Below are 20,801 nucleotides of genomic sequence, written 5' to 3' on the forward strand. Positions count from 1 at the left end.
GAGGGAAGTGGGGCAAGAGAAGGAAAGCCAATGGAGTTATGTAGGATGACTAAGTTCTAGAGATCAACTATACAGCATGGTGATTATATTGGTTAATAAGACTGTTGTACACTGGAAATTTGCTACAAGAGTAGACCTCACATGCTCTCACCACAAAAAAATACTTAAATTTTGGGGCTTCCCAGGTGGTGCAGTGGTTAAGAATCTGCCTGCCAATGCAGGGGACACGGGTTTGAGCCCTGGTCCGGGAAGATCCCACATGCCGTGGAGCAACTAAGCCCGTGCACCACAACTACTGAGCCTGTGCTCTAGAGCCCGCGAGCCACAACTATTGAGCCCGAGTACCACAACTACTGAAGCCCGTGCCTAGAGCCCATGCTGCACAACAAGAGAGGCCACCACAATGAGAAGCCCGGGCACCACAGCAAAGAGTAGCCCCAGCTCGGCGCAACTAGAGAAAGCCTGCATGCAGCAACGAAGACCCAATTCAGCCAAAAATAAATAAATTTATTAAATAAATAAAAAGGTAACTATATGAGGAAATGTATATATTAAGTAGTTTGACTATAGGAATCATTTCACTATGTATATGTAGGTCAAAACATCATATTGTACACCTTAAATATATACAATTTTTATTTAAAAAATAGAAACTTAAAAAATAATTTTTAAGAAGCCAATGGAAAGGAGACACAGAAATTTCTCTTTCTGTGGGTGGTGGAAAAGTTAAGAAGAGATTTAAGAAGGAAGAGAAGCCTCATTTGGGGGTAAAATGATATAACCAGATATGTCCTCCTTCTGTGCTTTATAATAGAAATTATCTAAACAAACAGATAATCAGCAAAGTACTGCGATCTGTTAAAAGTTCAGAAAAAAATATAGCAAGTGCCTAATTATTAAATAGGAAAATAATTAAATGCAAAATAATATTAGTGCATGTTTGTAGTTATACAGAATTGATACAAAGTTCTCCTAGGAGGCCAGTCAGTCATACAGAAACTTTCACAGGGTGGTGCTGTCTACTTCGGAGGGCTCTCTCCAGTTCAGGTCTGGGGCCTGTCTCAGTTTTGTGGATCTTGAAAAATTATATGTATCAATGTTATCAGTGTTTACAGAGATGATGATCCCTAGGATTACCTCACAGTAACCAAATTTGTAAGAGTCAGATGTATAAATTATAATTCTGATTTATTAATTTATAATGGCAAATATACTGATGCTATTTGTCACCCACATTCTGACTATTTGTGAGAGGACCGAGGAAGCTAAATTAGGAGTCAGAGGATTGCCAGTGAACACAGGAATCAGAACAAAGGAGAAAAGAGCAACCACTTAACATACATCAGCAGCCCAAAGGGTGTGTCATTCTGGTATTAATCTAAGGAAAAAAAAAAAAAAAAAGGTCATGAAGAACCTAGTGGCAAGACAGGAATAAAGACACAGACCTACTAGAGAATGGACTTGAGGATATGGGGAGGGGGAGGGGTAAGATGTGACAGGGTGAGAGAGTGGCATAGACATATATACACTACCAAATGTAAAATAGATAGCTAGTGGGAAGCAGCCGCATAGCACAGGGAGATCAGCTTGGTGCTTTGTGACCACCTAGAGGGGTGGGATAGGGAGGGTGGGAGGGAGGGAGACGTAAGAGGGAAGAGATATGGGAACATATGTATATGTATAACTGATTCACTTTGTTATAAAGCAGAAACTTAACACACCATTGTAAAGCAATTATACTCCAATAAAGATGTTAAAAAAAAAAAAAGCCAATACCCTCTCATGAAAATCTGGTGAAAGTTTTACATTCAGTTTATTTCCATTTATAAACATGTATTTTGACAGAATTCTTTTGGTGGACTGGTGTAGGTGAAAACCTATTGTTTTCAATTCAGTTCTTTTATCTGAGAACTACGTGAAGCCTTCATATAAAAAAAAAATTGCAGTGTCTGTACTTAATGGTTACAGGCCGGTCTTTCTGCCATGATTGTTAGCATTAATCAAAGGTTGTCATCTGCTCTCTTGCCTTGCCTCTCGCTTCCAACTTAGGTTGATAAACAGGTGCTATCTGGATATCCCACTGCCATTCATTCTTTTCATCTGTATCTCAGCACAGTTGTGTCTGCCGAGTGCTTCCTCAATGCTAGCAGACTGGCTGGCATCCAATCTGGACGAATTGCTGATCTTTCCTGCCACTTAACATTAAATAGGGCTTCTAAGGAATATTGGACAAATAGCTCAAGAAGCCAGATTCAGCATCTAAAGATTGGTTGACAGTTCTTAAGTATACTTTGTTTAGGGAGTGCTACTACTTTAAAGAACTTCAAGTTGGCCTGGAACTTGGTATATAGTATCCTAAACATAGGCCTAAAGCTATACACAGTTTTGTAAATTACTAGAGGCAAGACCATCTAGGTCCTAGATGACCAGTATACTCAACTGTAATTTATAGATTACTGTCCCTTCAAACCATGTGATTAACATAAAAGAGGAATAAGTAATTAGAATAATTACTATGGTACCATATATAAACCCACATACAAAATACATAGCAATCTTCTGCTTGCCCTAATACTTCTTTCTGCTCCTATGAGCCTCCTGGAATGACTGATTCCTAGTGCCTGGAACATGGTGAGGTATTTCAAAGTATGATGACAAGGAATAATAAAGTAATTAAATGTACCTCATGGAAACTTTGCTTCCCAGCATGGGACTTAAAATAATGCAGTGCTTTCAGTGTAGGAAGCCTGATTGGAGTTTTCTATTTCAGGGCAAAAGTTGGCCTTAGTCTCTGAGATAACTGGAGGGGAGTATGGTATCCAGTCCCCCAAAAAGAGGAACAGGAGTATCTTGAAATGTGAGCTCACAAGGATATAAGCCTCAGTAAGATTAAGGTTGTCCTATTAGTCTTTGCAGCCCCATTGTGAGCAGAGCAGCTGGAATTTAGGGGAAGAGGATGTTACTATTTAAAAATGTGTTGAAAGAATGAATGGTTGTACAGCAAGTATGAAAGAAACAATGGAGAGCAATGAACACCTGATCACAGAAGTGGGAATAGTGCATGATGGTTGCACATGTATGTAATTACATGTAGAAATGTGTATGCCAATACATAGATAAGTAAAAATATGCACTGTAGAAATAAATATAATAGGTAAAAGTACACAGTAGAAGGATTATTAGCTTCTTCAAATGACCAGGAAGGCAACTTGGACTTTGAAAGATAATATAAAAGAAGATACCTAACCTGCTATTTACCTCTTCCTCTTTCCTTCTTCTGGACCTCTGTATGGACATGCCTGGAAACTCTGTTGCATTGACCAAAGGCCGTGAAAATTGGTTCAGCCTGTTTGATGGCAATGATGTCCATTTATAGAATCCTAACATGAGAAATCCAGCCCCTGGCCTCAATCTCAGGTATCCTGAAAAGGCCCAGCATATAGAGAAACTTTACTTATATATTCAAGGAGAGAGAATTTTAAGGTATATAATTCAAGCCAGCTTATGTTGATTTCCCCTGCAAGAGTGTTAGGTTTCTACTTTCACATTTCCCTTCTCTTTTTAAAGAAATGGTCATCAATAATACATCTCTGGGTACTAAATATCCACATAGTGGTCTTTTAGTGAATATTTTCATGGGGAAAAAGGCAATATTCTTAGCTGAGAATGTATGCATCAGTTTTTATCATGGGTTGAGAGATTTTGTAGCTTTTTGGTAGATAGATTCAGGCTTTTGGTAACTTATTTTATTTTCATCGTAAGAAAGCTTAAATAAAACGGTAAATTTTATCTGTGGTTACACAATAAAATTTCTCAATATACATTCCTAAAGAAAGGGACCTCCTCTGTGATGCTAATTGCTCTTAACAACATTTTTCTTCCAAACATTTGTAGAAACTAGTGATGCCCAGATTTAAATACTATATGTATTATATGGATTTTAGGGGGTAGACAAATAAGATTTCCTGGAACTAAGAAGAAGAGACAATATACATTAGGACAAAAGGTGGGAAAAGCAAATGAATAGACATATGTAGGTACAGAAGAGCCACCACTGAACATCATGATTCTAGTAGTTATCTAAGAGAGCTTCCTGAGATTCTTCTAGGCTTGTGGAGAACATGCTGAAAGAAAAGAAATTCTCTGGAAATGTAGCTATGTGAAAAATACTATGCTATGATTATCATAAATCATCATTATCTTCATCATTATTTATTAAGAGATATCTTCATGCAATGTATTTTGAAAGCTAAGTATTGTGCTGTGTATTAGGAATATAATAATAAACAAGTCAGAAAAGATCTCGCCTATATCAGAGTGAGTCTTGTAAATAGCCAATTCTTTAACTGATGAAATTTTAGTGGTTTGGAACAACTCACCCCCAAATATCTCTTCCTTTAACCTGTCATAATGCAGACAGATTATTTTTGCTTGTCCAGTTTCCTATAAAAATTTAAATAAACATTTAAATAGCCATTCATTCATCCACTCATTTGTTCAAACAATATTTATTATTGTGTTCATTGGTGCCAGCAAGTACTCTCTGTGCTGGGAACACAGGTGTGAAAGGAAGAGTCACAGCACAGGTGCAGGTACAACCAAATAAGCCCTGTGATAGTGGTAATGGCAGAATGAAAATGAAGATTCAGGACAGGGCATCTAAAAAGAGATTGCAGAGGAAACATGGAAGAACTCTTTAACAATAGAGAGAAATATTACATTTTAAAGTAGATTTAATATATCTGGGAATTGATGAGATGAAGATATGGTGGAAGTGAAGTATTACAGTCAGGAGGAAAGCATGTAGGGTGGCACTGAGGGAGTGTGGTCCTTTGATATTAGGTAGGTGACTCCTTAAAGCTTTCAGCATATAGCATGGGGGTGCGGGTGAAGGTTGTTGGCAATTTACCAAGATCGAAAAGATGGAACACAGGTAAGATCTAGGGATGGGAGGGGTGCAGGACTGACAGGGGAAGGTAGAAATAGGGCACTAAGAAATTAAAACATCCTTTATAGACTTTGCTGGGAGTCACCACATCACAATTTGCATTGTGTATTTATTTACCCTAGAACTCCACAAAAACCTCTGTGGAATGATAAGGAATGGTTGAATCTCCTTTAAGGAATGTGCAGCTGTATTAGCAGTGAAAGCCAATAAATACAAATAGGAAAGGAAGCAAACCCACATCATGGAGGAAGATAATGAGATAATGCTGCTACAGCATCTCTTGGTAACTAACTGAACAAAATGCATGGAATGTCAGTGTTTTAAATGCCCTTCCAGTTTAAGCAGCCCAGTTACCTGGTTCTGTTGAATTTTTCTCACTCACTGGCATCAGCAGGTACATGAGGAAGTGGAAATGAGGAGTGAAAAGGAAGAACTTTTCCAAGGATGATTGGTAAAATTAAGGAAGGCATTAAATTTGTTTTTGTTTTACCATTTTTAATCAATTTTGTAAGCAAGTGACTTCAATTCCCAGAAGGAAAAGTAAGTAAGGGTGTATCACTATCTAACAAATCATTCACGTTACTCTTTGTTATCTTTCTTTTGGATATTTAACAGCTTGTAATGACTGATCTTGAAGGCACTTCCCATAAGCTATATATGCATTGTTGTTGAAGTTCTGTGACTGGAAACTTCCATCACTGCAATGACTGTTGGAAAGCACAGGTTCATTCAAACTAATAATGCATAGGAGTTTGTCACAGTTTTAATATATGCATTCTTCTTGCAGATGGTTGAAAAAGAAGGTTATCTTCAAAAAGCTAAAATTGCAGATGGAGGAAAGAAACTAAGGTAATAAAAGTTATTTTTAATTCACTTTTATGTAACTATGCCAGTTCCCCATCTCCTCAATTGTGTCACTGCTATTGTTTGGAAAGGTAGGCCCTATGGTGCATGACTAGAATATTCCTCTCTGCTATCACTAAGATCAACAGTATTTTTAATATAATTATAGTTTTCCAACAAAGCACTACATTTTATTTTGTTGCACAGAATATATAAATGAAGTGCTTCATGACCTCCTAAGACTTGAAATGTTAAAAAATATGTGAAGAAATAAGATAATGGGTCTTGATTTCTGGGAGTAACAGATTAGGGGATGAAAGGACTCATTTCGCAGTATATAAAAATCTCCCTAAAATACATTGGGATCATAATTTTTTGAAGGATGGAGGATTTGAAATACATTTGTTGCTCAAATAAAAATCATTTGAGAAAAAAATAAAAGGAAAATAATCTGTCAGATAAAAAGTTGGAAGTTGCTGCACTTGGAGATGAGGTCAACACAGAGTAGGTGAGAGAAATTAGAAAATGTAATAAGGATTCCCTAGGCAACAACAAGAAAAAACTTGGAGAAAAAAATAAGGTTGATAGGAGGGTAGACAAACACACTACATGTTTTTTATGTATGGGATATTTAGAAATAATCATCTCCATTTTAGAATTTTCCCTATTTCTCATGTAGGTCTTATGATATACTTAGCTTTGTGCTAGGTTATATGCAAGCTGCAAAGGTATATAGAAAGTGCTTACAGTGGGAGAAAAGGCATTTATTCATGACTATATTATTAACAGTTAAAATCATACAGGATAAATTTACTAATTAGCTACACAATGGGACACTTATTAATTGTATAATACAATTCATTACTAGAATGGAACTCTGGCCAACACTAGAGAATGAAGTATGCTATTGTTTGTTTGCTATAATGGAGTAAGTATATATTTATTTAAAAGAAGTAAAATTGGGGAAAATGATCATCCATAATTCCACTACTTAAAATAACTATTTCAATTTTAAAGAACAAACTCTATTTTCTGCCCATATTATGTTTTATTCTCGGATAGCAAACAGGGCCTTGAACCCTCTCCTAGTCCGTTCCTCTGCAGTAACCCTGCAGCCACCCTCCTTTGAAGGGTGCAGGAGGGAGATGCACAGGAGACAAGATCAAATGCAATGCTGCTTTCAAAGACTCATCTAGTCCTGGCCCCAGTGGAGAACCTGACTTAATGTGTTGGGTTCTGAAAGGACCCAGGAGGGATTCTTTGATTAACCCAATCTAGTGCCAACTTTCCCCTAGACTTTTCTCCCAGTTATATCAGCTCGTGAAAGGTGCAATGATAAACCTTCCCAAGATAAGTCAAAACCCTTTCTCACCTTACCAGCGATGTGGACAAAACATCCAAAGAGGGACAGAAAAGGACTTGTCTAAGTTATCACTTCACCTTTCACTGGGGCTTGGCAGGAAAGAGGAGGTGATAGCTTTGGTCAGTCTTAGCCTCCAGACTCATGCAAGCAAGAGGAGGAGATGCTAAAAGGAATTCCAAGAAAACAAGATGGTGCGCCACCACAGTGGTCTTGTACGATGTCCTTGCCCGTAAGCTATCCATAAACCATCCCTGTAAAATGTTTTCCTAGAAAGTGGTGTCAAGAAAAAGTAGAGGAGCACAACCAGGCCTTTTCCCTAACAGACTCACATGAATACATTTTTAGGTAGTTTCAACCAGTGTGTATACCATTTTGTATTTGTTTTATTTGTTGTTATTTTAATCAGCTTACATACCATTTCTGTGTTCTAGTTTAAATTCATATAAATATTATTTTGTGCTATGTTTTAGTGTTATTTCAATCAGCTTGCATGCAATTATGCATTCTTTCAGCTTTTTCATTTAAAGTTATATAAATTTTAGTTTTCCATTTTTCTTTTTGTTTTTTGTCTTTGTTTTTAACCTCAGGTGTACAAATTGAGTTGATTTTCCTCTTCAGTGTGTGGCCTTGTATTATCATCATTCTGGGCAAGACCCCTAGTTGGTTTTATTTTATTCTTCATCTCCATTCCTCACTTCAATCCTCTGTAGAATGTGTGTTCATCAAATCCTCTCTCCATACATTTATTTGGCTATATGTGTGGCATTCTGGAAAACAGTATGTAAGTGAATGTGTTCTAAATTGCATAAGCCTTTGGTTTATAAGCCTCATTCTTGTTCGTACTACTTTCATTCAATGTTAGTCAATGTTAGGATATCTATCTATATCTATATATTTAAAACAAGTTAGTTTCTTCCAACTGCTGCCCATTTTGCCGTTGTGAACACACATCAAATTTTACTTACTCAGTCTCCCAGGAGTGGATACCTAAATTGTCCCTAACTCCTTCCATCCCAAACAACATTGCAACAAACCACACCGATATGTCTCCTTACAGACCTGTGAGGAATTCTCTCTGGGGCATACCCCCAGGAGTAAAGGATTGCTTGGTGGTAAGGTATACATGGTTATAAATGAATTGGGTGCTACTGCCAAGCTTTCTCCAGAATGAATGCATCGGTTCACACTCTCTCCACAATGCAGAAGGGATCGCCTCGCTCCATGATCTCATCAGCATGCAGCATTATCAAACTTTCAGTTTTGCAAGTTGATGGCTATAGGACATTACTTTAGTGTTGCATTTATTTTTATTCTTCTGACTAGTGTTTCAGTTAAGCATCACGTCACCTATTTAGAGTCAGTCAGGCTCTGCATTCCAAGAATCGCCTGTGCATAAACTCTATTTTCTACTGAGTTTCTCACTTTTTTTGTTTTTTTGAGAGAACTCCTAATGTACACCAGGTAGTAATACATTGTCAACTTTAGGCTTGGCAAATATCTCCTCCAAGTCTCTCACTATCTATTTACCTTGCTGCTGAAAGTCCTTAGTGACCAGAAATCTTTAAATTTGATCCATATTGTTCCATAATTTTATTCTTTATTGTTTGTGGGATTTGCTTTCTTTTTCGAATTTTAAAAAAAATTTTAATTGAAGTATGCTTGATTTATGATATCATGCAAGTTTCAGGTTTACAGCACAACAATTCAGTTCTATATATATACATATATATATATATTCTTGTTCAGATTCTTTTCCCTTATAGGTTATTACATAATATTGAGTATATTTTCCTGTGCTATACAGTAGGTTCTTGTTGGTTATCTATTTTATACACAGTAGTGTGTATATATTAATGCCAGCCTCGTAATTCATCCCTCCCATCCATCCCCCTTTCCCCTTTGGTAGCCATACGTTTGTTTTCTGTATCTGTGAGTCTCTTTCTGTTTTGGAAATAAGTTCATTTGTGTCTTTTTTTTTCTTTTCTTTTCTTTTTTCTATTCTTTTTTTTTTTCTTTTTTTAGATTCCACATATAAGTGATATCACATGATATTTGTCTTTCTCTGTCTGGCTTACTTCACTTAGTATGATAATCTCTCGGTCCACCCATTTGCAACCGCAGCAAATGGCATTATTTCATTCTTTTTTATGGCTGAGTAATATTCCACTGTGTGTGTGTGTGTGTGTGTGTGTGTATATGTATGTACATGTATGTATGTATATGTAGGGGTGTGTGTGTATATATATATATACATATATATATGTATATATATACATCACATATTCTTTATACATTCATCTGTTGATGGACATTTAGGTTTCTTTCTTGTCTTGGCTTTTGTAAATAGTGCTGCAGTGAACATTGGGGTGCATGTATCTTTTCAAATTATGGTTTTCTCTGGATATATGCCCAGGGGTGAGATTTCAGGATCACATGGTAGCTCTATTTTTAGTTGCTTTAAGGATTGCTTTAGTTTTTATTATAAACACGTTACAGATTGAAAATTGTAGTATATATAGTCAGCATGTTTAATAACATATAATACACCACAATGTTGATGGGACTGTAATACACCAAGCCATTTCTACGTTCCTCTTTTATTAGATTTTTAAGTTGATTCCAGTTTTATACTAAAATAGTTATAAATGCAGTAAACCTACTATTGCTTGTCAATTTTTCTTTTATATTTTCTTAAGAGAATTTCTAAGCCTAGATGACTTAATTAAATCACAAGACCATTTTTTTAAATGACCGTTATGTATTGACATACTGCTTGCCCAAGGAGTCTGTATGTTTTTTGCAACTAACAACAAAATGGTCAGTTTAATCATAACTTTGAAAAGTTGTGTAGTTTTTATATCATTGGTAATTTAGTAACTATTAAATAGTATACCATAGTTGCTATAATTTGTATTTCTTATGTAAAATTTCTTTCCATAGCCTTTTCCCCATTTATCAAGGAACTTTATATCTTTTTATAAATTGTAATGAGTTACTGCAATAGTAACAGATGCTTATTCTGTCAAGTACTTGGATAATTGCTTTACCAGTAATTCTGAAATAATACTCTAAAATAGGCTATATTACCACTTTCAATCTTAACAAGTGGAGAAACTTGGTCACTTGTATCAAGCTCTCCTTCTCTCAATCTTATTGCATGTATAGTTGGTATCAGAGTTTTAGCCCTGTCCTCTGTTTAAAGTAGGTTGGACTTTTCCCTCTTGCTAGAAGATGTTTGAGGCCAGGAAGCAAAAATTGTTCTTTTATTTCATACCATCAACAGTACAAAGGGCTTCAATTGTCACTTACTACCATTTTATTAATCTCTATAAAGTTTTCTACTCATAAATACATGACAGGTCATCCACATCATATTTTGTGTTCTTATTTTTCTTTCCTTCCCTTCTCCTGTTCCTTTTTCTTTAGCTTCCTTTCCTCTTTCATATATTTTTTCTTTCTAAGAAAAGTTTGACCTATCTCTGAATACAACAGGAGTGGGTGGAAGGAAGGAGAACTCCTTGGCTATATCTTACATTTGTTAAGGGCCATAAATTTAGCTTTATTTTGAAATGAAGTTCTAGAAATCTCCCCAGACAGATGGACGGGGTTGAAAGCCCCAGACATTCAGCATTCAACTTTAGTTTTTCTTTGTGAACATTGAAAGTATGCTTTTTCTGATAAAGTTTAGAAATTCCTGCATTTTGGTACGTCTGTCCCCAAAAGTTAAGTAGCCCAGGTTTCTCTGAAGCTCTCAGAGACCTTAGCAAAGAGTTGTTTTCAATTCTTTAATTGAAAACAACTTTAATTTATAAAAGCCCCCTGACAACATGTAAGCTATTTCCATACCCTTATCTCTCCCTCTATAACTTTCAAGCCTGCCCCTTCGTCATCTCATTTGCGGCTCTGTACATCTTATCATATGTGGCTTGTCACTCTGCTCTGCTTTTCAGAGGGACTTGGGAAGAAGGACTTGAGGGTGAAAATATGGACAGAGAGGTATTTGGGAAGAAATCGAGTAAAGGTAGTGCAATGTTATGTCTACTAGTGTGTATTTTCATCCTAGAGCCCATGGCTATTAGACCTTTGTTTTTATTTGCTTTTTCTTCTTTTTGAACAATTGTTTCTCAGAATAGACTTTCTGTGGAACATGATACCAAAGTACCCTCCTAATGTAAACTGTTTTTTTTTTTTTTTTTTTTTTAGCATTTTCTGCTCAAGATCCCAATAAATTCTTCCAGGCTTCATCTGTCTTTCTCTCTTTTTAATGTTCCATAGTGAGGACTGGAGGGAAGGTTTGGAGAGTATGGAATACTGAAGTTAATTTGTAAAAGGTTGCTTTAGTTTCATGATTTCCAATACACGCTCTGTTATAATTTCCAACTTCTAGTAACCCTTTGAATATATAAAGCTTTTACATTTCTTGCAATAGTGGCAGAGATGTATATATTTATACATCAGTGTCTCTTTGACCTTTTTTTTAAGCAGAGGCAAATTACAAGAAGCTTAAAATATAAGAGAGAAGCAATAAGTTCTTCACCTACCAGTTTGAGAACTAGTCAGAACACTTAAACAGTGTCTAAGTGATTTTTCAGTAAATCAGTCAAGGACACTAGAGTAAATCACATTCACCCCCACCAGAGGTACAGAATCAAGTCAAATCCAGTGTGCCCAAGTCAGATAACAGAGGCAGGCGGCCCAGAGTGAGTCTGAAATTTACAAAGTAACCTCACATATATTTTCCTCTGTCAGACTTTTTCGTTTGCCACAGTGTCATTACCAAAGCAGGCATAGGAGAGGTGAGTGTAAGATATAAAGCTTTGATGTTAGAGCAGATGAATACGTTAAACCTGAGTTCAAGCTAACAGATTCCTATGACGATAACGAATATCTTAAGGGCCATTTTCCATCAAGCGTTCTTCAGATAAGCAGTTACCAAGTTGCTGTTATTATGTGCTGCCATCCGGTGTCCGTTTTGTAGAATGCAGAGTTTTTGGTCAAGCTGATGCCTGTGTTGAGCTTTCTTTGGTTTTGGGGTTGTTTTGTTTTGTTTTGTTTTTACTTTCTACCTTTAACAACTCAGTATTTGTTTTAGGGAAGCTCTCTGAAGTGTCTCACTTGGAGAAATTGTCCCACCAATTGCATTAATTGTAACTAATTGTCATTAGAATTTAGTTCTTCTTCCTTCCTAATTACATTAAGGATCTTTTTCCCCCTTAGATGTGATGTCTTGTGACAAAAAAAATTAAAATAAATAGCCTGCATTTATTGTCCCAGGATCTATTTCCTGTACTGAATCAGTAGTGTCAATATCAATCCCTTACCTAATTGTTACTTGTAAATTCATGCGGAGACTCTCTCACCTATTCCTGGGACCTCTGACTTACTGAAGTTGGACATTTCTTGACCTATGTATCTTGCTTAACCCTCAAGTCTATCCAACAGCTTGGTTTTTATCTCTCTGTGTGGAAAAATAAAAAAGAACTCCCTCAAAGTTAAGATGATGAAGTGTTGATGCATTAATTGGCTCCCATCAATGGATGAAGTTACGTGCTGGCCATCTTGGGAAGGTAGAGATGAAAGAGCTTCCAGGTCAGCATTGCAGAACAGCCCAGGTCAGGCTAAGAAGTGCCCTTGTTCCAAGGAGAAAGATGTTCAAGTAACTCTTTGACAGCAGTTGGGTGTCTTCCTCTGTCAGGGTCTATCATGAGGCTCTGCATAGACGTGCCCAATATGACTAAGGGAGAGTTGCATGCCACCTGCTCTAGAGACAACTGATACAGCAGAATGAGCATGGCCTTCTAAGTCCAGAAGACTTGGTCTGAATCCCATATTTATGACTTTGATGCCCTTGGGTAGGATGCAACCTCACTAAGTCTCAATTTTTTTATCTGAATGTGGAGGATTTGTTTCCGTGTTTACTGCCTGTCTCCCCTGAGTTAGACATAAATGCCTTGAGGTCTCTGCTATTTGCCTTTATATATTCAGTCCTTGGAATTGTATCTGTCCTCTGGTAGATGCTCAGTAGATACTTGTGACTGGCTTGGGGATTAAATTACTTGACACATACAAAATACCAGGTTCCATACCTCGCACAGAGTGAGAACCAATGCATTCATAATAGCTTATCTTATTGAAACACATCTGAGAAGTCAGGAAGCCCTCTAGAGAAAGCTCAGGTATTGCCACTAGAATTATAAATTAGAAAAAGATATACTAAACCAGGAATGTTAGATACTTTTAAAACAATGCTATGAAAGACTTATCAAAACATTTGGGAACTAAGGAATAAATAAGGGAAACGCAAGAAGTAGGTGCTTTTGTAGTCCTTGTTAGTAAATAACAACAAACAGGGCAGGAATAATCTAGATGTGTGACCCTCCTGAAATTTGAGAACCCATATATTCTTTTACTCAAAAACCTTTGATAAGCATTCACTAAATGTCAGATATTGTGCCCAGGAGTGGAAGAGCTCTAGGAGGTCAGGGATGGTGTTCCCCTCTTTGGGGGTACTAGGAAAGTAGAGGGACTTTCTTTCCATTCTGAAAATCGCTTCATCCTCAGAAGGTCTATTTTTAAAGTCCTGCCTAAGCCCTCTAAACTTGAAGGAGTTACTCGCTCTCTGGGTTGAATCTCAATACACTGAAAAACTGTCACCTATAAGGATTTGGTTGCATGCAGAAAGCATTAAAGGTACAAGTCAAGGCAAAACCTTGCCAGCTGACCCTATTCATACTCCCTCCAGAGCTGACAGTGCCATCAAAAGGCTCGCTGTGTTAGAGTAACTGGTGAGAAAGCTTTTCTGCTGATATCCTGAGAATTACAGGCAGCACAGTGGGCCAGACACATCAAATGGGGAATGGACTCAAAAGATATTGTGAAGAAAATAGCCAAGTCTCTAGACTACTTCATTCAGAGAGGAAGGTTCTGACCTAAGTCATAGGTTAAAAGATATTCCCATTAGGTGAATTCTTAGCCACTCCTAGACTAGAGGCTTTTGAAACACTTTCTGGTTTTAGGCTCCCTACTGAGTGCAGGTGAGGCTACTCATCCCAAACCAGAATAATCCCCTAGCAGGAAAGAGAAAGAGGTGGTGTCATAGTTAGAAGCACATCGCTGCTTCCGGCTTCTTACGAGGAGTTGAAAGACTCATCATGTGACTCCTTTAAATCAGTTCAATTCCCAAGAGAAAAATAGAGCTTGAGAGTGGTGGGCCTTTGACCAATCCTTCTAATTAACATTAGGTAAAACAGTTAATTTGACAGTCCAGATGGCTTATACCTTGTCACAGGCTCTGCACTCTAGCTTTTATAATTTGAGACTTAGGACCAAAACTATGGTGAAATCTGACATTGACAGTCTCCTTAACCAAGAAAACAGTATATTGCTGGTTGGGTTCCAGAATACCTCAATAAAGAGAATAAGGCAACAGAGAGTCACATGATTTTTTTTGGTTTCCCCTTGCATATAAATTTATGTTTACACTCTACTGTAGTCTATTAAATGTGCAATAACATTATGTCTAACAAAACAATGTACATACCTTAATTCAAAAATACTGTATTGCTAAAACATGCTGACCATCATCTGAGCCTTCAGAGAGTCATAATCTTTTTGCTGGTGGAGGGTCTTGCCTTGATGTTGATGACTGCCGACTGCTCAGGGTGGTGATTACTACAGGTTGGGGTGGCTGGGCAGTTTCTGAAAATAAGAAAATAATGAAGTTTACCACATCAGTTGACTCTTTCTTTCACAAACGATTTCTCTGTAGTGTGCAGTACTGTTTGAAAGCATTTTACTCACAGTAGAACTTCTTTCAAATTGGAGTCAGTCCTCTCAAACCCTGCCCCAGCTCTATCAACTAAATTTATGTAATATTCTAAATCCTTTGGTGTCATTTCAACAGTCTTCACAGCAGCTTCACCGGGAATAGATTCCATCTCAAGAAACCACTTTCTTTGCTCATCCATAAGAAGCAATTCTTCATTCTTTAAAGTTTTATCATGAGATTGTAGCAATTCAGTCACATCCTCAGGCTCCATTTCTAATTCTAGCTCTCTTGCTATCTCCACCACTTCTGCAGTCACTTGCTCCACTGATGCCTTGAACCCCTCAAAGTCATTCATGAGGGTTGGAATCAACTAATTCAGACTCCCATTAATGTTGATATTTTGACCTCTTCCCATGAATCAGGAATGTTCTTAATGGCATCAAGAATATTGAATACTTTCCAGAAGGTTTTCAATTTACTTTTCCCATATCCATCAAAGGAATCATGACCTATAGCAGCTATAATGTATTTCTTACATGATAGGACTCCTTGATCCATGGGCTGCAGAATGGATGTTACGTTAGTAGGCATAAAAACAACATTAATTTCATTGTATATCTTCATCAGAGCTCTTGAGTAACCAGGTAGTTTGTCAGTGAACAATAATATTTTGAAAGGAATCTTTTTTTCTGAGCAGCAAGTCTCAAAAGTGGACTTAAAGTATTCAATAAACCATGTTGCCAAGAGATGTGCTTTCACCCAGGCTTTGTCATCCCATTTATAGAGCACAGGCAGAGTAGATTTAGCGTAATTCTTAAGGATCCTAGGATTTTCAGAATGGTAAATGAGCTTTGGCTTCAACTTAAAGTCACCAGCTGCATTAACCCCTAACAAGAGAGTCTGTCTGTGCTTTGAGGCTTTTGAAGTCGGGCATTGACTTCTCTTCTCTAGCTATGAAAGTCCTAGATGGCATCTTCTTCCAATAGAAGACTATTTTGTCTACATGGAAAATCTCTTGTTTAGTGTAGTCACCTTCATTAATTATCTTAGCTAGCACTTCTGGACAACTTGCTGCAGCTTCTACATCAGCATTTGCTGCTTCACCTAGTACTTTGATGTTACTGAGACAGCTTCTTTCCTTAAACCTCATGAACCAACCTCTGCTAGCTTCAGACTTTTCCTCTGCAGCTTCCTCATCTCTCTCAGCCTTCGCAGAATTGAAGAGCGTTAAAACCTTGCTCTGGATTAGGCTTTGGCTTAAGGGAATGTTGCGTCTGGTTTGATTTCTATCCAAACCACTAAAACTTTCTCCATATCAGCATTAAGACAGTTTTGCTTTTCTATCATTCATGTGTTCACTGGAGTAGCACTTTTAATTTCCTTCGAGAACTTTTCCTTTGCATTCACTTGGCTAACTCCTTGGCACAAGAGGCCTAGCTGTCAGCCTGTCTTGGTTTTTGACCTGCCTTCCTCGCTAAACTTAATCATGACTAGCTTTCAATTTAAAGTGAAAGAGATGCAACTCTTCCTTTCACTTGAACACCTAGAGGCCATTGTAGAGCTACTAATTGGCCTAATTTCAATATTGCTATGTCTCAGGGAATAGGGAGGCCTGAGGAGAGGAAGAGAGATGGGGAAAGGCCAGTCGGTGGAGCAGTCAGAACACACACAACACTTATGGATTAAGTTAGCTGTCTTATATGGGCATGGTTCATGGCGCCCCAAAAGAATTACAATAGTGACATCAAAGATCACTGATCACAGATCACCATAACAAATATAATAATAATGTAAAAGTTTTAAATACTGCGAGAATTACCAATATGTGACACAGAGACATGAAGTGAACAAACGCTGTTGGAAAAATTGCGCCAGTAGACTTGCTCAAAGCAAGGTTGTCACAAACCTTCAATTTGTAAAAAAACACAATATCTGTGAAGTACAATAAAATGAGGTATGCCTATACTCTGTAATCTTTAAAAAAAACACAACATAAATTAGTGAACAGACTTCAGGCTTCAGAATCGGAGAAACTGAGTCTGACTCTAAGTGTATGGCCTTAAGTAAGTTACCTAAACACTCTGAACTTTGTTTTCCATATTAGTAAATGGACAGATTAGTACCTTCATCATCTTTTAAAGTGAAGCTAAATCTCCAGTAGACAAGCAAACTTATACTAGGTACTCAAAATAATTTATGCTAATTATTATTTTAAAAGAGATCATGAAAAACTGAATTAAAATTGGAGCCTCTAAAATGTTGAAAAACAGCATTCTGTTTTTCTTTTTGAAATGAAATTATCTTAAACAAATTGGAAAAATCTTCACTTGTATTCATAAAGACATTGTTTGTAGTTTATAAGATCAAAAAGAAATTGCACTGTATGTAAAGTGCCAGAACAATTCATATTACTAAGTTTCCAATACCTGCAGTTCTTACCCTATTCAGCTTGTTCATCAGATTCACCTAAGAGGGAACATTTCACAGCAGTTCAAAGTTCTAACTGTGAACCATGATGTAATCGAATTTCATGCAACTTCAGTTCTAACCAGTTCCAGTTCCAAGTTTAAGAAAGGGAAGAGTAATGCCAACACATTCTATAAAGGATCAACATCTGAAAAAGATCAAATCAGAACCATTTACCCAGGGCCTGCTATAGACAGGAAGCAAATAAGGTATAGAGTATCTCTTGCCAGGAGATGAAAAATATAGTGGGAAATACAACAGGCAGGTTAAATATAGGTTCCGTCATGCCTGGGGGTGTCCCATTCTCCTTGGTTACATATGGTCAAAGTAAGGGGTGGAGATAAAAATGATGCCCAGTCTAGACCAGCAGTCGCGTCAATGTTTACTCTATCTTGGGCCATCTAATATTATGACCTGCATAAGAAGAAGGCTACAGGTGTTCCAATTCATCTTGCTGCTACTGTTACCTAAAACGAGAAATGGGAACTAAGGCAAGGGAAGAAAAAGGTCTATGTGGTTTTCATTTTTCCCCCATCTTTTTCATCATTTGATTGAAAAAGTGACTATTTGAAGACAAGTGGGTCCAAGAACATAGTGTTCATATTTGCATGTTGAAAAATACACATTGTGTTTGTTTTGTTTCTGTTTATCCAGTTTTTTTCTTTTTAACACAATGGTGTATCATTAGGAAAGCTTCAGGCATGTAAGAGCAACCTAATCTTGTAAATATTAACTTTACTGAATCACAGCTGTCCTTTAAATCAAGCCCCTAGAGACTATGAGGCAAGTGGAACTAAATTATGCGAAGATCTTAAATGGTCATTTAAAATGTATCTTTGTGTAGTTTTCTATGGACCAGAATAGTCTTTTTGTAAACTTTTCTAAAAAATTACTTTTGTAAAATGAATTCAGCTATTCTGAACTGAGTGTTAAACCAAAGCAAACTGCAGCAATATGATGTAATAGAAACATATGTATATTAATCTCCTTAATCTTTTACCATCTAAAACATTTGTCTTTCTTCATGATACAAATATACATACATCTACGTATTGAAGTAATGCATGTTCAATGCAAACGAAAATCAAAAGCTATGGTTTCACTCTCTGATTTAACTATTGTTATATCCAGCTTTTTTTTTTTTTTACCCCCATGCCTAAATTTAATCATTGACTCAACATATACATATTTATTGCCTACTCTGTCCAAGGCACTGTTGCTTGTCACTGGGGGTATCTCTGTAAGGATGAAATGTTTTCTGTCGATTTGGGGCTTTTTATTTAATGGGGGAAAGAGAAGTGAAATTTACAAAAAAAATTTTTTTAATTTATCCTAAGTGCTATGTGAGGAAGTCATGGAAAACATATTTGAGGACATAATATTTGAACTTCGATGAATGGGAATTGATAATCAGAAGGGGCTGGGATGGGTGAGGACAATCATAGGTAAATAGCACAGCATGGTCTTATGAACTACATATTATATTATGGTCTGCATTAAAATCTTCCCATATCAGGATTCTGCTAAGCACAGGGTTCATTAGTCCATTGTATGACTCCATTATATGCAGTTTATATAGCCTATCTCATTTTTTGATATTTTAGATGCAGAATTAAGAAATGGTGCACTTCATTCTTGTGTACAGAGCCTTAACTTATGAGATGATTTCTTTAGGATAAATTTAAATTCATAGTAATGGGCTTGTTCAATCAAAAGATATACACATTTTAAAATATTTTTTAAAAACATATTGCCAAATTCACTCCTGAAAAGTTGTTTCCACTTCCACCAGAACTGTATGGGAGAATCCATTTCTCCATAATCTCAGTAAACCTTGGTATTATTCCTTCTAATTCTTGCCAATTTGATTGGCAAAAAAGTAAAAAGCATTTGACTCCCTTTATTTGCATTGAGTTTCAACATTGAAAAATATTGTGAACTAGGCAGGTAAATTAGCTGGTTAGTTTTGCAGACTCTGATGTATACTAAACCAATGAAGAGATATAACGATGAAGGACGAGGTTCTGATTTCTATTTTTACTTTGCTGTATTTGGTTTGCTGCAGAAACATAGACTTTTTATGGAGTGGAAGACATGGATACACGAGGTTGGATTTTTGATAGCTGAAAAAGATTTGGAGAAGATCTACAAATGATGAAACTTTTACTATAAATGCCATGATATATAAAAATTACAGAATATTTTTATTATTACCTAAATTCCATACCACCTGTAGATTTTTTTTTTAATTATTTTTTAAATTTTATTTATTTATTATTTTTGGCTGTGTTGGGTCTTCGTTTCTGTGCGAGGGCTTTCTCTAGTTGCAGCGAGTGGGGGCCACTCTTCATCGCAGTGCGCGGGCCTCTCACTGTCACGGCCTCTCTTGTTGTGGGGCACAGGCTCCAGACGCGCAGGCTCAGTAGTTGTGGCTCATGGGCCTAGTTGCTCCGCGGCAGGTGGGATCTTCCCAGACCAGGGCTTGAACCCGTGTCCCCTGCATTGGCAGGCAGATTCTCAACCACTGCGCCACCAGGGAAGCCCCCACCTGTAGATTTTAATAAAGAAAAGATTTTTAGGAATTCTGGTTAAAAGTAAAGATAGTCTCTACTTATTCCAAATGTTGCTCATACAATACCTGTGAATGATTTCTTCAAGTGATAGTGCTTTTTTTGCTTTTTTCTCTCCTAAGGAAAAACTGGTCTACTTCCTGGATTGTTCTTTCTAGTCGAAAAATTGAATTTTACAAAGAATCCAAGCAGCAGGCTCTGTCTAATATGGTGGGTAGTTTTCTGTTTCTACTATTATCATGTTTACAGAAATATTGTTGAATTAAAAGTTTGGTTTCAACAGAAATCACACTAAAGCCTCCAAGCTATCAACATCTGAAAGCAGATGGAGGAAAATGACTCAATAAACTTTTAATCAGATGAAGGGAAAATAGAACTTAGTGTTTGTTTTATTAAGTGGTGCATTTGGAGAATGATCACAAAATGAGATGAATGGCAAGCAGCTCTCTAGTAATGGGAAGGTAACACTTTAAATTAAGGTGCCATTTATAAATGCTTTATTCTTATTTATGAAATGATCACTAAATGCAGCTACTTGCTCAAATAATGTAGTATAAAGTATGTTATAAAATGCATTAGTAATAAATACTTAACAGATGAGACTATGGAAAGCTGTTTTAAAGAATATTATAAGGCGTAAATCGTATTAAACCATGTATGTGCATCTTTAATACATGAATTTAAGTTGTTATCTAGCATGCTATAAAGTGCTTCACACATTAATAAATAATAATAAACTGTTTATAAATGGCACCTTAATATAGGGTGTTACCAATGAGGAAAGACTCTAAGTTAACAAAGTGATTTTTTATCTTAGTCTAACTGTGACATTCACTACATCCA

At 36.7% G+C, this 20,801-nt stretch overlaps 1 protein-coding gene across 2 annotated transcripts in view; it reads left to right on the forward strand.

The window, feature by feature from the left end:
• Positions 1-20,801, forward strand: part of ARHGAP15 (Rho GTPase activating protein 15) — a 610,484-nt gene that overhangs the window by 84,806 nt on the left and 504,877 nt on the right. For both annotated transcript variants that reach the window (XM_057551505.1, XM_007183022.2), the window contains 2 exons: positions 5,736-5,797; positions 20,081-20,168. In XM_057551505.1, coding sequence (XP_057407488.1) covers positions 5,736-5,797; positions 20,081-20,168 — 150 coding nt within the window. The remainder of the gene's footprint in view (positions 1-5,735; positions 5,798-20,080; positions 20,169-20,801) is intronic.

The sequence above is a fragment of the Balaenoptera acutorostrata genome, chromosome 8 (assembly GCF_949987535.1).
Source record: "Balaenoptera acutorostrata chromosome 8, mBalAcu1.1, whole genome shotgun sequence".
Taxonomy (NCBI): domain Eukaryota; kingdom Metazoa; phylum Chordata; class Mammalia; order Artiodactyla; family Balaenopteridae; genus Balaenoptera; species Balaenoptera acutorostrata.